Source organism: Mytilus edulis, chromosome 3 (assembly GCF_963676685.1).
Source record: "Mytilus edulis chromosome 3, xbMytEdul2.2, whole genome shotgun sequence".
In the NCBI taxonomy this organism is placed as follows: Eukaryota; Metazoa; Mollusca; class Bivalvia; order Mytilida; family Mytilidae; genus Mytilus; species Mytilus edulis.
In genome coordinates, this window is record NC_092346.1 from 70,296,985 (window position 1) to 70,312,973 (window position 15,989).

The window sequence follows — 15,989 nt, forward strand, 5'->3', positions numbered from 1 at the left end:
CTAAAAAATCAATACAAAACATTATCTACATGTATTCATGGGATTCTCAGAAACTCTTTTAAAACGATAAGAATATTGAAGGCTATTTCACGATGGATTAATATAGACAGAAACGAAAATGACCTTTGACACCGGAAAATTAACAGCAGTTACATGGATTTTCATTCTTTACAAATTGCGTGTACCAGGGTTGAGTTCAATGTCGTAGCAGCTACTTAGCTGCTGTCAATATATTTGTAACAACTAGTCTATAGCTACACGTTCAATAGTCAAAATCTACGTAGCACTACGTACCCGCTACGATATTGAACGCAACCCAGGTACTTTATCCCGGAGTATTTGAAAACTTACCATACGATACAGGTACTGGTCATTGTTGGGAGTTCGATCAGTGACCTGTAGTTGTTAACATCCTTGACATTCGATGTGATGGATAGTTGTGATATTAGCAATACCACGTTTCCGTATTGTTATAAACATTGAACAACTACGATTAAATCACCTGATTAAAGATCAGATAAAACAAGGACAAGCATGTAATTCAAAAACAATACTGTAAGTTAACTGCGAAGGAACATTGAACAATTATAGTGCTTTTCTAAAAATTTGCATTTAACAATACATATCAGTTTTATTATAACATATTTCATGTTTACTATGAATATCTCATTATCTTGACAGCTTTGTAACCAATTGTGTATCTATGATGAGTTTATTGTTACATTGCATATTACATAAAGACATAACAATGTTTTGCTAAAAGCACTACACAGTTTAAAGCTGATGACGATTAAGTTTTAATCCAATTCTCTTTCATTTACTCAGCATCACTCTGGTGAACTCTGTAATCAGCAAAAAAGATGTACATTTGTATTATTTCAATTGACATCTCCGATGAAATTTATACGTATAAATGTTTTATGTGTTAGTACATTAATTATTAACTGTAGCTGTTGATGCTGTCTTTCTTAATAATAGTGCTCAATTATAATATCTGTGTTTGAAAGAGAATATTGCTTAGATGTATCATGAAAACCTTTGAAGGGATTCCCCACCGTGCTTTCCTACACGACTATCATTTATTTATTGTTTTAAATCATAAAAAAACTTTTGTTTATTAATCCAATAATATTTGTTTTTTTTTGTTATAATCAAAACGTTTTATATGGGGAAATAATTTTATCAGACTAAATGGAAAATGTTTGTTTTTCGAAGAGTGGGTAAAAAGCAATTTGTTTTTCATAAATGATATCATAGATGATAGAGGTCAAATTTCAGAAACATATATACTTTCTAAACTAAAAAATAAACAAGATTGGATCAGGCAGATATCCTGCATTAAAAAAGCAATACCAAATCAATGGCTTACCATAATAAATCAAGATAATTCAACCAAAACTAAAGTTAATATTCATAAAACTATAAACAGCCTAAAAATCATGCTTAATAAAGAAATGAATTCTAAAATGAGTACAAAACAAATTTATAATATTATTATAAATGAAAACAAACCAGACAAACCTATAGGAGTTATAATGTGTGAAAATTTGTTTGCCAAAAACCTTTACTTCAAACTAGAAAATTGTTTCAACTTCATTTTTAACTACTTACCTGACAATAAACTGAAAATGTTTAGATGGAAATTAATTCACTATATACTTCCATGCAATGATTTATTAGTAAAATGGAAAATACTCACAGATAATAAATGTCATCATTGCAGTTTAAAAGAAGATTACGAACATTTTTATTTTTCTTGCAGTTACAACAGCGATTTTATATCAAAAATATTAAACCTTCTTAGATTTATAGGTTTCAACGAAAGCATTTTTAATATGGAAAATCTTATAGAAGGATATAAAATAAATGATGAAGCTTATTATGAAATTAACTTCCTTTTGACTGTAATATTTTTTTCTATCTACAAATCATATTACATCTCTGACTCAAAGAGAACAAAAATAGATATCTTTAAAATATTCAAGGCAGAAATAAAATATATAGTTGAAGTCAATAATGTAATTAAAAGAAAAAACAGTAAATTGATCATAAAAACCCTAAACTACATAAATGATCATAGATAATAATAAATATCCCTGAGGTCACATGACCCAAGTATTAAGTCACATGACTTGAGCATGTCAGGTGACAATAATGTACTTTAACATCTAACACATCTTAAAAAAATGAAAATTAATTATTCAATATTGTTTAATATACACTTTTTTTCATTACTTCTTCTTTTACTATTTATTTTATTTTGATTTTGACAACTTTGTGTTGTACACTCTGATGTTGTGTATATAATCATGTTTACCTGGGTAGTTTAGATATATGATCTTAGTCTAAAATACCACAGTTTTCAAATAAGTTAAAACTTCGATTATGATTCAAAACATCACGAAAATTATGGCCAACTTACCTTTTAAATTAGACAAATTGTCTAGAAGTATTATGAATTAAATTTATCCAAATCACAAAGATAATGATGGCAAAATAATGCACATTTATCTAATATTAAAAACCACTATCGGACGGAAGTGAAATTCTCCGGTAAACATGAAATCATTTAAAATATTGTAATATTGTAATGTAACTTCAATTTACTTTTATTAGATATTCTCCCTGGATACTTAATAACTAATATATCAGGAATACTTAGTGCAATGCTGTACACTATGTTAATTGTTAACAGCAATAGAGTGCAATTAAATATATTATCCACGTTAAAAAATAAAAAAAAATAAAAACGTTTTATATTTTCTTAATGTTTTAGTATCAATTATATATTCCCGATGAGGTTTATTATAAATCAAGAATATTGCACACATAAATTGGTATCATAAGTTATCCTTCTTCTACCCGGTTGGTAAATATCAGTCCACGATGGTACCAAAGGCTACTACACTGGCATGATTTAAATGATATTTATTTGTGCATTATTGTTAATCCTGTCGTCTTTTCTTTTCTATAGGTTATGGTGTTGTCTTTTTTATTTGACAAATAATTTACATTGTCCATTTTGACCATGTATCTTCACATTTTTTAAGCACTTACTTTTACTGTCGGTAATATTACTTCATTAAATCTTACTTCAAAGACATGCATATAGCAAGCATGACTAGAATTTAACTTAACAATTAGTTATAAAAATATCAGAAAAAGATGAAATTTACAAGAAAGGGTAAATTTATATTCATCAAGATGAGTGTCAATCGGTAGTAAAACATACATTCATGAATTTAATTGAGTTTAATTAGCACGTTATGATATCGTGAAAATACCGATGGTTTGAATTTATATTGTGATTTCATACTTTTGGCAGCTTAGATTATCATACTCTCCTTTTGTTTATCTCCCAATTATCATAAACAAAGACATACCTTGTTTACTCTAACAATAATTAGTATACATGTATTTGTAATACTTACACACCTTCGTAATTGATAACGCCGTCCCCGTTTGTGTCAGCCTCTTGAATCATGTCATTTATTTCATCATCTGTCATTTTTTCTCCTAAATTTAACATTACCATTCGCAATTCCTTTGCTGATATAAGTCCGTCGCCATTTTTGTCAAAAAATAGGAATGTTTCACGAATTTCGTCTTCAGTGCCAAGTTCGTCCATTTTGGATGCCATCATGTTTAGAAATTCCGGAAAATCTATGGTCCCGTTACCTGCAATGAAAAACTTGTCCATTGGATTAATATTCGAAACTTAGAATATGACTATTTGTCCTGCAAACCAAAACTATATGAGAAGACTTTCTAACATGTATTCGTTTAGTGAATATTTGAATTTAAAATTTTTGATATAATGATATTTATACATGTACGTAATATGCACAATGTTGAAATCATTCCAAAGTACTCCAAAAATAAAAATAAAGAATTAGCTTGCTAATATACAAATAACGCCGTCCAATATTCGTATACCAGCGACTGTGATTCGCAGTGGAGCACATTCATCAATATCTTTGGAAGAAGCCATAAAACCATGGTCAAAAATAATATGTTTTATTTAATTCAATGACGTGGATCTGTTTCCTCAATAATTCCTATTTGTTTCAAAATCTAGTGTATCAATCGACACATTTAGTATGATCTCATTATTCCTGTTGTAAAAGCTTTTTAGAGCTAAAATACAGCGGTCATTACCATATGAAATGTTAATGCAAATGAATGTTTTTATATGCTTATTAGCGTATTTTTTATGGTCTCAGACCGAGAGATTTATCGAATTTACAACATGTTGATAATGTTATTGAAAATGCATGAGAATCTTCTACAAACGTAACGTTATGTGGGGACATAACCTGAAAAATTCCAGATTGAGAATTGCATGATAGTTCTAAACACTTTTTTTTATTTTGTACAATGTAAGAAGCAATTACTGTTCTGAATTAATCTTTACCAGGAACATTCAAACTTAATTACTTGAAAGCGAGGGATCCGTAAAAGGCTAAATATAAGTTGTGAATGACATGTTTCACTAAGAAAGATGATATAATTACCGTCCGAGTCTACTGCATCAATCATATCATGTAACTCTGCTTCTGATGGGTGCATACCAAGTTGTCCTAATACTGTTCCTAGTTCTTTAGTAGTTATCATGCCATCTCCATCTTGGTCAAAGCTACTGAATACATCTTTTAATTCTGAAATTAAACCTTTTTTTTAAATTTTTATTCAACGTTCAAAAATTGTTTTTTAAACAATCTAGCGGCGAAGTAAAATGATTTGAAAGATACATTAACATATTGTATTAAGAAGAAATTATTTCACCTTCTGTAGATTTCATTTTTCTTATTTCTTGTGAAGTTAAAAAAAAGTCGGACTTACAGTAAATCATAAAAACAATGTGATGTATGTCTTAGTTTTGATATTTGGAAGATAAACAGACGCAAAATATGTTAATCTAAACTGTCATAAACATTCTGCCTTCTTATTATTCAATAGCAAAAATAGCATATGTTTTTGTATACATTTTGTAAGTATTTATATAATAATTCCACTCGTGTACTGCATTTCTCCGTCAATGTTTATATGAAGAAATGTGCAATAAAGTGCTTGTTGAAATGAAATATGCGTAATTTCATAAAACCATAGCAAAGAATTGTACTGGTGCTATAATTCATATGCATTGTAATGCTTGTTCGAAGTCTTTTTTCCCCTTCAAAATAATGAGCTTATTCACCAAGCAACTACTTTAGCTTTGGAAATATTAACATTATTACATAATTTTTGCTCGATGTTAGTTGTAAAAATGCGTTTTAATTTTTAAGGTAAGGTTGCTCTATCGTTTACTTTCAAAAGTTTAAAAGTCTATATTTCACAAAATTTTTCACATCATGGTTTCATTGCAAGAAACTTTAGATTTCTCAAAAAAAAGTATTGCTGACAACTAATCACTTCATATTTCAATGAACTTTAAGTATGTTTTTCATTGGTTTGTCAGTGTTTAGATAAGCTGAATAAGTTATGACATTTAACAAAAGTTAAGTCAGATAAATGAACATACATTGCTGAAACTGATGTTTAAACTCACCTGCAATTGTTCCTTCGTCTAACTCCGGCTAGAAAGAAAAGACAAACAACTTTGACAAAAACATGTTTAAGACACTCACTCACAAACAAACACGTATGATGACATATATACAGACGTTCTTATCTGTCTAAGGGCGATCAAAACTGCAGAAGTAAGTTTACAAAGAATATTTATTTAAAAAAAAATTAAAATTGTAAGGGTTCCGCGGAACCCAGTGTATGGAGACGAAATACGCGTCTGGCGTACTAAATTATAATTCTTGTACCTTTAATAACTATATATCGACTACTTTATAAATCTAATAAACGTTTTAAGACTTTAATTGCAGACTGTAGTGTATGTAATGTTAACTGGAAGAAAAACTAAGGTCACATATAAGAAATATACAGAAAAACAGGAAATATATTTTTTACAATATTTCCTTCTAGATACAAGCTTTTGATTATAAACAAGCTTCTGTCCAAGTTTGGTAAAAAAAAAAAACACAAAAAAAAAAAACACAGGATAGTTTAGGAAAGTTATTAAAATTTTCAAAACTTTAACCACAGAGTGAATGGAGTTTTAACTGGCAGAAAACTAGGTCCATTTGTAAGTAAAATATGAAAAAAAAGGATTTTTTTACCAATATTTACTTCTGGATACCATCTTCTGATCATAAACAAGCTTTTGCCCAAGTTTAATAATCCAGGAATAGTTTATGTCGAGACCTTTTAAACTTTTGGTCCTCGATGCTTTTCAGCTTTGTACTTGTTTTGGATTTCAAACATCTTTTCATCTGGGCGTCTCTGGTTAGTCTCGTGTGGACGTGGCGCACGTCTGGCGTATTAAATTTTAGCAAAGTACCTTTTGTTGGCTATAAATCGTTTGTTTCTCTGTCTTATATTTTCTCCCATTTAGAATGAAATTCAAAACAGTGTGGCTGTGGCCATTGATTGACACATTAAATTCATCCATTGACTGGGACAATTTACGTGAACTTTTGTCTGTAACGAACACTGTTCACGACGAACCTACGATAGACAATTATGGGGTCACCAAAGGTTTCTTAACGCCTTTAATTATAAAATAATTCGAAAACTCAATCAGGAATAACCTTTATGTTTTGATTTATATAATTGATATAAATCAAAACATCGTGTTATTTCTGATTAATTTTTCGAATTACTTTATTAAGGTGTTGAGAACCTTTGATGACCCCATAGTTTAAGTGTCTTTAAAAAGTACATAGCGAGCAGTGGTCGATACATACAAACGTTCACCTAAATTGTCTCAGTCAATGGATGAATTTAATTTGTCAATCAATGGTCACAGCCACACTGTTTTGAATTTCATTCTATTTGTATTGTAGTCCTGTCATGTAATGTTGTCATTTTAATTTTATAATTAACATTGTCATTAAAGCGGGAGGTTTGGCATGCCACAAAACCAGGTTCAGCCCACCATTTTTATCTTTAAATGCCCTGTACCAAGTCAGGGAAATGGTCATTGTTATATTATAGTTCGTTTCTGTGTGTGTTACATTTTAATGTTGTCTTTCTGTTGTGTCGTAATTCTCTTATATTTGATGCGTTTCCCTCAGTTTTAGTTTGTAATTCGGATTTGTTTTTTCTCTATGGATTTATGAATTTCAAACAGCGGTATACTACTGTTGCCTTTATTAGAAAGTTATTAAACATTTTAAAACTTTAACCATAGAGTGAATGTAAGGTTAACTAGCAGAAAAACTAAGTCCATTTATAAGTAAAATATTTACTTCTGGATACCATCTTCTGATCATAAATAAGCTTTTGTCATAGTTTGGTAGAAATCGAGGTATTTGAAGACAGTTATTAAAATTTAAAAAAAACTTTAACAACAGGGTGATTTGCTATCACATAAGCAACGCGACGTGTGCCACATGTGGAGCGGGATCTGCTCACCCCTAGTTTTTGGAGGGGTTCGTGTTGTTTATTCTTTAGTTTTCTATGTTGTGTCATGTGTACTATTGTTTGTCAGTTTGTTTTCAATTTATGAGTTTGACTGTCCCTCTGGTATCTTTCGTCCCTCTTTTATGTTCACTGGCAGAAAAACTAAGTCCGTTTATCAATAAAATACGGACGAACACTATTTTTTTTTATTACTTTCTGTATACTATCTTATCATATGATCATAAACAAGCTTCGAATCAAGTTTAGTAGAAATCCAGAATAGTTTAAGAAAGTTATTGAAATTTTTTTTAACACTTTAACCACAGAGTGAATGTTATGTTGACTGGCATAAAAATTAAGTCCATTTTAAAGTAAAATACGGATAAACTGGATTTTGGTTTACAAAATTTATTTCTGGATACTATCTTATGATCATGAACAAGCTCGGTCAAAGTTTAGTAGAAATCCAGGATAGTTTAAGAAAGTTATTAAAATTTCATAAATAAAGGCAACAGTAGTATACCGCTGTTCAAAACTCATAAATCCATGGACAAAAAACAAAATCGGGGTAACAAACTAAAACTGAGGGAAACGCATTAAATATAAGAGAACAACGACACAACATTAAAATGTTACACACACAGAAACAGACTAAGCATTAGACAAAATCCTACGAGAATAACGAATATAATATCAAAACCAAATGCATGAATTTGGGATAGATAAGTACCGTAACACGTTTTATAGTAACGTGAATTTACACTCAAAAATAAAAACTTTAACCAGAGGGAATATGTCGACGCCGACGACGAAATGTAGGATCGCTATGTCTCGTTTTTTCGACAAAAGTAAAAAAAATGGTATATTTAGAATTACTATCTTTTAATAAGGTAAATATGTGGTTTTATTTAAGTTTTAAACGTTGAGACCAGGCCTAAGTAAATATCAGTTTTTGAAAAGTAATTACATGAAAATGCTTTGTGTCAATTTTTTTTTTTTATAGAAAAACCTACTAAGACTATACCAATATGAAATGGTTGTATCTGAAAGTAAAATGAAAATAAAAAAAACGAACTCCGAGGAAAATTCTAAATGCAAAATCCTTGATCAAAACCAAATCAATCAGAATTATAAGTTTTCAACAATTAAGGAGGAGTCTTTAGGCGATTTGACCATATGTCATAAATAAATGCATGGTATTTAAATTCTTTTAACGATATCTTGGTGTAAATAAATAATAATTATTTCAGATAATACACATGCTTCAAAAATATCATTTATGAATTTTAACAACACATTGGAAACATGAAAGAAATATAAGGGCCAATGACGTGTACAATGTTCGTATATTGTAGGAAAGTACATGTATATATATAATTAATTTGTATCACAATGTATGGATATTGTTTCTATCCTGAAAGTTAACATAAAAGCTTATCAGATAAATTTTTTACTTGCTGTTGGATTTGTATTTTTAATATAAACGACATACTAGTGACTTAAACAGATAAAAACAAATTGAATATATTAACATAAAGCAGAAAAAACAAGTTATAAACTAAATAAAATAAGAAACTCGTATATTAGAATACAAATTAAAATTGCGGCACAACAGATAAAGACATATTCGACTATAAATAAGTTAAAGGATACTCACATATGACATTTTGTGGATGAATTAGTAAAATCGCTTAAAATTTAAATCCAATTAAGTATTACAGTATAATACATATTCTAATTTTCATTTCAACATTTTTCTTCTGGATTTCAGAATTGGTCAGTCATAGAATAATGGTAACACATAAGTCACAACAGGCCAAACATTGAACAAACGATGGTTATGTATATGTCACAACTCGTCAGACGTAAAATACTGGTCATCTATCTGATAATCACAACCATGTTCTTCTGACTGTTCAATATTACATAGGAGGTAACTGTGACACATCACCCAAATTAATGGATGTTGCTCCGTCAAACTCAATTAGTATATAATAAAACAGACGCACTGCTAATTCACAGCCAGCATGCAAAGCATTCATTTATAAATAATGTATATCATAACTTTCATTTTCAGCACCGATTTCCCGAAACACTCAAGAAATTAAACACCACTATATCACAAGGTACATATGCATTGCAATTGTTATAAATATTAGGTTTCCTCTAATTGAGGAAGGACTAAGATATTCAAAACATTTATATTCAATTCATCGACTGTGTATGATGGGGTTTAATAAACAATAACGAAAAACGTTAACGAAATAATAATATTGCAGACAGCAGACAACGTAACACACTGGATTACAGACAATTTACTTGAGACAGACACAAAACGAATGCTACGGGTTAAACATCAATAAAGAAAAGAGCGGATTGGATTGTAGTCACGATAAATGATACAAAACTGTGGTACTTGTGCACAGGTACAAATCAGTAAATCAGATATTCCAAAATAAATTTAACTGATATACAAGTGAGAGGTTTAGCGCTTTAAAACCAGGTTCAATCTGCCATTTTCTACATTTGTAAATGCATGTTAGGAATATGACAGTAGTTGTTCATTCGTTTTGATGTGTTTTGCCATTTGATTTTGCTATTTGATTAGGGACTTTCCGTTTTAAATTTTCCTCGGAGTTCAGTATTTTTGTGATTTTACTTTTTTCAATTCAACTTTTCGGAAGACCATTTGATTGAACAAGAAAATTATGCATACAGATTGTATAGAAGTTTAGAGAAGAGGTCGAAACGTCCTCTAAATTCCAACAGTATTGAACGGACTATTAACAGCCATTAATTTATCTAAAACAAGCAAAGAGTTTTATATACTCCAAAAATGGTTCTTCAGTCTTGAGTAACAAATATGCTGCTTACAAAAATAATAGAGAGATAACAAGAGGGCAATCAAGAGCCATAAAAAACGTCCAATGAATACAGGCAGCTCTTCGACGCATATTTTCACCTGGCCCAAATAAGGTGCTTCTGTCCTTTATTAGTCTTGTATGCTTTTTAATATTAGTTTCTTTCATATATTTTGGAGTTTAGTATGAACTCCATTATCAGTGAACTTATATAGTTTTTTTTTATTAAGGGGACAGCTGAAGCACGACTCCGGGTGCGGGTTTTCTCGCTCCATTGGAGGACTTCGACTGTTTTCTGTTCTTTGATAGTTTTTTATGTCTTTTTGACACATTCCCAATTCCCATTCTCAATTTCATTTATCTTTTGTGTTTCTGTTAGTTGTTTTATGCACTTTATCTGATGATATAAACCCTTTTCAACTGACATTTTTAGATATTCCGTTCTGATCGAGAGGAACACGTGGTATTGACAATGATAAATAGGTTATATGTACGGATGAAACATAATGTATACAACAAAATCCTTGAAATGTTCTCTACTGAGCGTTGATTAGGCAAATATACTGTCGCATAGACGCAGTTGTTTGCCAATTTGTTAATTTGTTTTAACATGTTATTTCACTCACATTAAGTTGTCAAACATAAATTTTGCTGACTGCCTGTTTAAGGTCTTGTTTGCTCATTTGTCAGGGTTTTATAAACAAGACAAATGATTATAAAGATAAAATACAATGACTTTGTCCATTTGTTAAATAGCCACGACAGTACTTTTACAAGACGGTTTTTTGGTATAACAACGATATAATTCCAACGTGAATAGGTACTGCTCTGAAAATTATTATAGTTGATTCATTCCGTGTAGGCGTAATCCGTCATTGCGGTAAAACATTTTTTGATAAATATTACGTTTCCTGTGTATATAAAAAAGTAAGTTAATGCAAGTCAAATTATTATAACAGTAGGTTATAAATGAATTTAAATGGTTTTCACTAAGTCAGTATGTAAACATTAAAAGTGGAAATTAAGTTTATTTTGGACATTCGCATTTATTGAAAGAAACAATAAGCTATGATTATAAAGGGCATATATTTACTAACAAGTTCAGCTTGGTATACTTATGCAAGTTTCTCCTTTGAATACACTGTGCAATGTCGCTAGGAACAACAAAGTCCTCTAAACAAAGTTCTATTCTATTGTTAAAATTTGCATATGTTTTTTAGTTTGGTTAAAGACGTCATTCAATGGCAAATTTGACGAGTAAAATGTACAAACATGCTTTGTAAAGTATCGACATTTGACAAAACAGATTTTTTTAATTTAAACAAATAAGTAACTAGATAAATACAACAAAGACGATTTTATTAAAATGTTGGGCTTTTGTATTGACAAAATATTTGTTGTGTTTGGATTGATATGTCAACGGTCAGTTGATATTCCAATGAGTATTAAAAAGTATAACAAAAATACTGAACTCAAAGGCAAATCAAAAAAGGGAAGGTCAATAAAAACTCACAAAATCAAAAGCTACCAATCAACGGAGCAAGTAACAGCTGTCATATGTGCACCACTACTGCAGGCCAATAACGTGTTGTACTGATATGAACAGAGTTCATACTTAAACTCCCAAAGACAAAAAGAAAAAAAAAAGGATCTTGCAAAATTGTTTCCCTTTAAAATATATTAATGATATCTTGTTACCCAAATAACTCGCATGCCAATGAGTAATTGCGCCTTGTATAATCACGAGAACTTGACATTCAGGATACTACCAAAAATAGGAGGTCTGCTTGATATATCCAAAATTGAGAACTGAATTGGGGAATGTGTCCAAGAGACAAAAGAGTAGAAACAACCGAAGTCCACAAATGGTTCTTTAACACAGCGGGAAATCCCGCACCCGGAGGCGTGCTTCAGCTGGTCCCATCTGTATTTTCCTACAATATTCACACAGATGAACGACTTTAAAGATTACATTTTAAAATTTCTAACTTCCTTGTTTTAGCAGTTTCATATGTCTGATCTGTCGAATGGCGTTTAAATACACTCATATGCGGCAAAGCTTAGCGAAAGGTAGTGCGATGTAATCAGTCACACAAACTTTATTAGATTAACTCGTAAAGGAACGATCGTTTTCATTGGTCAATTCAAACCTTCGACCTCACACCTGCGAAAATAGAACACGCGTACTATAAGTTGAATGGACTGATCAGTATTCACGTAGCCGGTCAAGGTTGTTATAACGTCCATCGTCGTATTCACGTACGTGATTGTGTTCTTGGTTATCCCATAGCAATTGTAGCTTTTATAAATGTGCATGTAAAATTCATTGAATTCATAATTTTGTGCAATAGTAAAATTTTAAAACTTATTAGTAACAGGTTTCACCTCAAAATATTTAATTATTCAACTGTGTTCTCATTTGGTTCTGAATTAAAGTCATAAGAAACCTCAAATTAAAAAAAAAAAATGCATATGTTTTTTTATAATTCAATGGATAGTTTTCATTATAAAACTTATGTACATATACTTTTTTTCTGAAGAAAATTCTTTAATTTATTCATATTTAGAAGAAGTTTACTTTATTTTCATTGCTTCCTTCCAGGAAGCAACCCCCCTTTCCCCGACATATTTTCCGTATGCAAAGTGACCTCAGTGTGACCCATCTCGTAAAAATCCGGTGATCGCAATCCGCATGGATGTCCTCAAAATAAACTATTATCTGAATTTTCATGTTAAACACGTGCTCAATTTTCATGCGTTTTTGTTGATTGTTGACAAACAGGTGACAATCGTTAAACTTCGGTTTCAAAACACGAACTTTGATTATCTGCCTCATTTTCACAACAAAACTGACCGATTGAAAAAAAAATGACGATTGTACGAAATTTATGCGAAAAAAAATGAAAAATTCTTGAACAGAAGACTTAAGTTTATGATGTTTGTATGCATTGGTTCAAGAATTGGAAGAACATTATGTTTCACCGGTCACTCGTTTCTTATGACTTTAAGAGATCTACCATTTTATTTTGATGAGAGGGGGGACTTGGATGAAACATTTTGTTCCTTTTTTTAGTTGTAATCTCTGTCCTGTCTTTTTGTTTTTCGGTCTATTTGGTCCTGCCTTTTTTATTAGTTTGTCTGGAATTTTTTTACATAAATCGTCATTCGGCCTTTTTGTTGTGCCAAGTTGCTTATCCTGCCTTTTCATATCTTTTGCAAGTTTTAGGTATTCGACTAAGAAAAGTGTGATTTTTTTCTGATTCAGAAAACTTAGTTTTGAGGAAAAAATCCGGAATTCTAAGTAAATTCAGAACATGTAACCAACCATACTTTGTTTAGAGATAAATGGAGATGGAAAACCATGGCACAGCGGAAGGAATATACTTTATAAACTCCAGCGGTATACTTTATGAATTTTATAATTAACCGTTTTGCTATTCTCGGTTGAAAAACGAACGTAAATCATATATTGTAAATATTTATATAGTTACATTCATAGAAAACGATCAGTTTTTAAAAGCGTGTTTATTCATTAAATGTATTGATAAAAAGCGGGTGGGTCCCTTCTTGTACATGCATTCAGTCATCCTTATTAGCAGTTTCTTAATATTTCGATTCTCAGTTTATCTTGCATGTATGATTTTGTATTTCATTTTAAATACGCATGTCACTTTGGGGGAGAGTTCAACTATTTTTTCGGTATGAAATTAAAAGATAAGTTTTCAGCCAATTGAAATCGAAAAAAAGTACATTTACATTGTTCCTTATAAACTTGTCTACGATATTTCTTACAATTATTTATTTATTATTTTAGTTCGATCCACACATACAAAAGAAAAAAACTTCGCCTATGTAACTAATCAATCCTTTTTACACCAACATGTCTTCACTGAATTCATTTGAATTTCATGGTGACCATGATAATACATTGCATACTACGTCTTCATTCACGTGCAAAAATGATACGATTATTGTTGCTTTGTTTCTATATTTCGGGGACAATTTGCTCCGTTTTAAATGATACGTAATTTCTGAATGACCAAACTTTAAGCTACTGCAAGTGTAACGTTCTATCGGTATGTTCGTTTTATAGCATGGAAACACTATAAGAGGAATGTGAAACCCATCATAAATTATTCTTATTATTGTAATGGAACAGTATTATGAGATCCTTATTATAAGTAACTACGACATTGGAAGAAATTAAAAGTGGTCCGTATAAAAACGGCACATATATTTTATTTTATCCATATATTTTTCATAATATGGTACAAGATAATTATGTTGCTGCGGTATAATATTTTGACACAACTATTTTAGATTCACAAAACATTTATTTAATTCTTTTGACCAAAGATTTGTAAACTATGCATTGTCAAATCCTTGTTTTTTACGTTCGTAGTAACATAGTACATTCCATAGTCAGTCACCTGTGTCAATTCACGTGCACACTACGATTGTGGATTGTATTTGAATCTTTCAACCAATGAATTGAGACGTTACAAGTTGTTTGTTTGTGATACGCCAGAATGTTATCAATGAACTATCAAACGCTAAACCTGACTGCATTTCACTGTATAGAGGTCGCACTTGAAACGTTTCATATGAGTCTGTGCGAACTTCGTTAACAGCGGTCTGTTCGATACTATATACTGGTCCAACAAAGTTTTGAGGTAGAACGACTGAAATCGACCCTACACAAGTTTTATGGTCACCATTACGAATTGATATATTTTAGCTGTCACAAGTACACACCCGTTATATCGCGGGTCCGTGACTGAATTAAAGTATATAACTATGCCTAAGCCTTATTTTAGTAATTGGTATTGTCATCTGATAAAGTCATGTCGATTATAAGATACACAGTTTTCTCTGCCTTCAAATCTTTCTGTTTGAACCCGTCGACCTGGAACTTATCAATTATTGTTAATATTAATTATTTGGAAAACAAAAGGTCCTGGCTATCCAGGAATGGAGTATTTTTTAATCAACAGCACTGTCCTATATTAGTTATCTTAGAAAGTCTTGCTGATTGCTGAATAAAACTACGATAGGGAACAATTTGACAATGATTGAATTTAGTAGTGTCAGCCCTTTGATTATGACCCGCGTATATAGCAAAATCCTAAATACACCGTTTGGTGGTGCGCCTGTCAAATGCGGAATGTACAGATAAGGTATTAGCTAACAGGTGAATATACTATTGGTATTGGTATCGGAATCGACCCGGAACTTGTTAATTATTGGCAATATTAATTATGTGGAAAACAAAAGGGTCTGGAGTGGTGTAATTTTTAATCTATACCATTGTCCTATATTAGTTATATATAGAGTTGAATTCTTTGATTTGTCGTTTTTACCAGATGACGGCTGACAAATTGGACCTCGTAATTTTAGTATTATAGATAGATCTTTAGATGTCAGTATTGTCATGTGATCTTTTTATTCATCTGATCAGTAATTTTACTGACTTTGTTCTGTTCCCGATCGCGATATTTTGACTGATTGTGCATTCGCATGTATACTGAACTCCGACGAGGAAAATTCAATCGGAAAGTCCTTAATCACATGGCAAAATCAAATGACAAAACACATCAAACGAATGGACAACAAGATGTGTTGATAAATTCCCGAATATTTCTTTCTTAAAGGATAAGATATTACATAAGGAAA

General features: G+C 30.9%; 1 protein-coding gene across 2 annotated transcripts; it reads right to left on the reverse strand.

Moving 5' to 3' along the window:
* Positions 1 to 590: 590 nt before the first annotated feature.
* LOC139517300 (calmodulin-like) lies at positions 591 to 9,396 on the reverse strand. 2 transcript variants are annotated; one of them, XM_071308220.1, is made up of 5 exons: positions 9,113 to 9,396; positions 5,549 to 5,576; positions 4,515 to 4,658; positions 3,436 to 3,678; positions 591 to 842 (listed from the first exon to the last, which is right to left on the reverse strand). In XM_071308220.1, the coding sequence occupies exons 1-5, from the start codon at positions 9,119 to 9,121 to the stop codon at positions 814 to 816; spliced, it is 453 nt and encodes a 150-aa protein (XP_071164321.1). In that variant the 5' UTR covers positions 9,122 to 9,396; the 3' UTR covers positions 591 to 813. The 2 variants fall into 2 exon arrangements, with proteins under 2 accessions (XP_071164321.1, XP_071164322.1); XM_071308221.1 differs by having other exon boundaries at positions 3,432 to 3,678; positions 9,113 to 9,251.
* Positions 9,397 to 15,989: the final 6,593 nt, after the last annotated feature.

What these genes read in the sequence shown, in the direction of transcription:
- LOC139517300 (XM_071308220.1), bottom strand. An exon ending in AGACGAAGGAACAATTGCAG is followed by an intron (nt 4,659 to 5,548) that starts GTGAGTTTAAAC and finishes GTTTAATTTCAG; the next exon opens with AATTAAAAGATGTATTCAGT. An exon ending in TGATGCAGTAGACTCGGACG is followed by an intron (nt 3,679 to 4,514) that starts GTAATTATATCA and finishes TTTTCATTGCAG; the next exon opens with GTAACGGGACCATAGATTTT.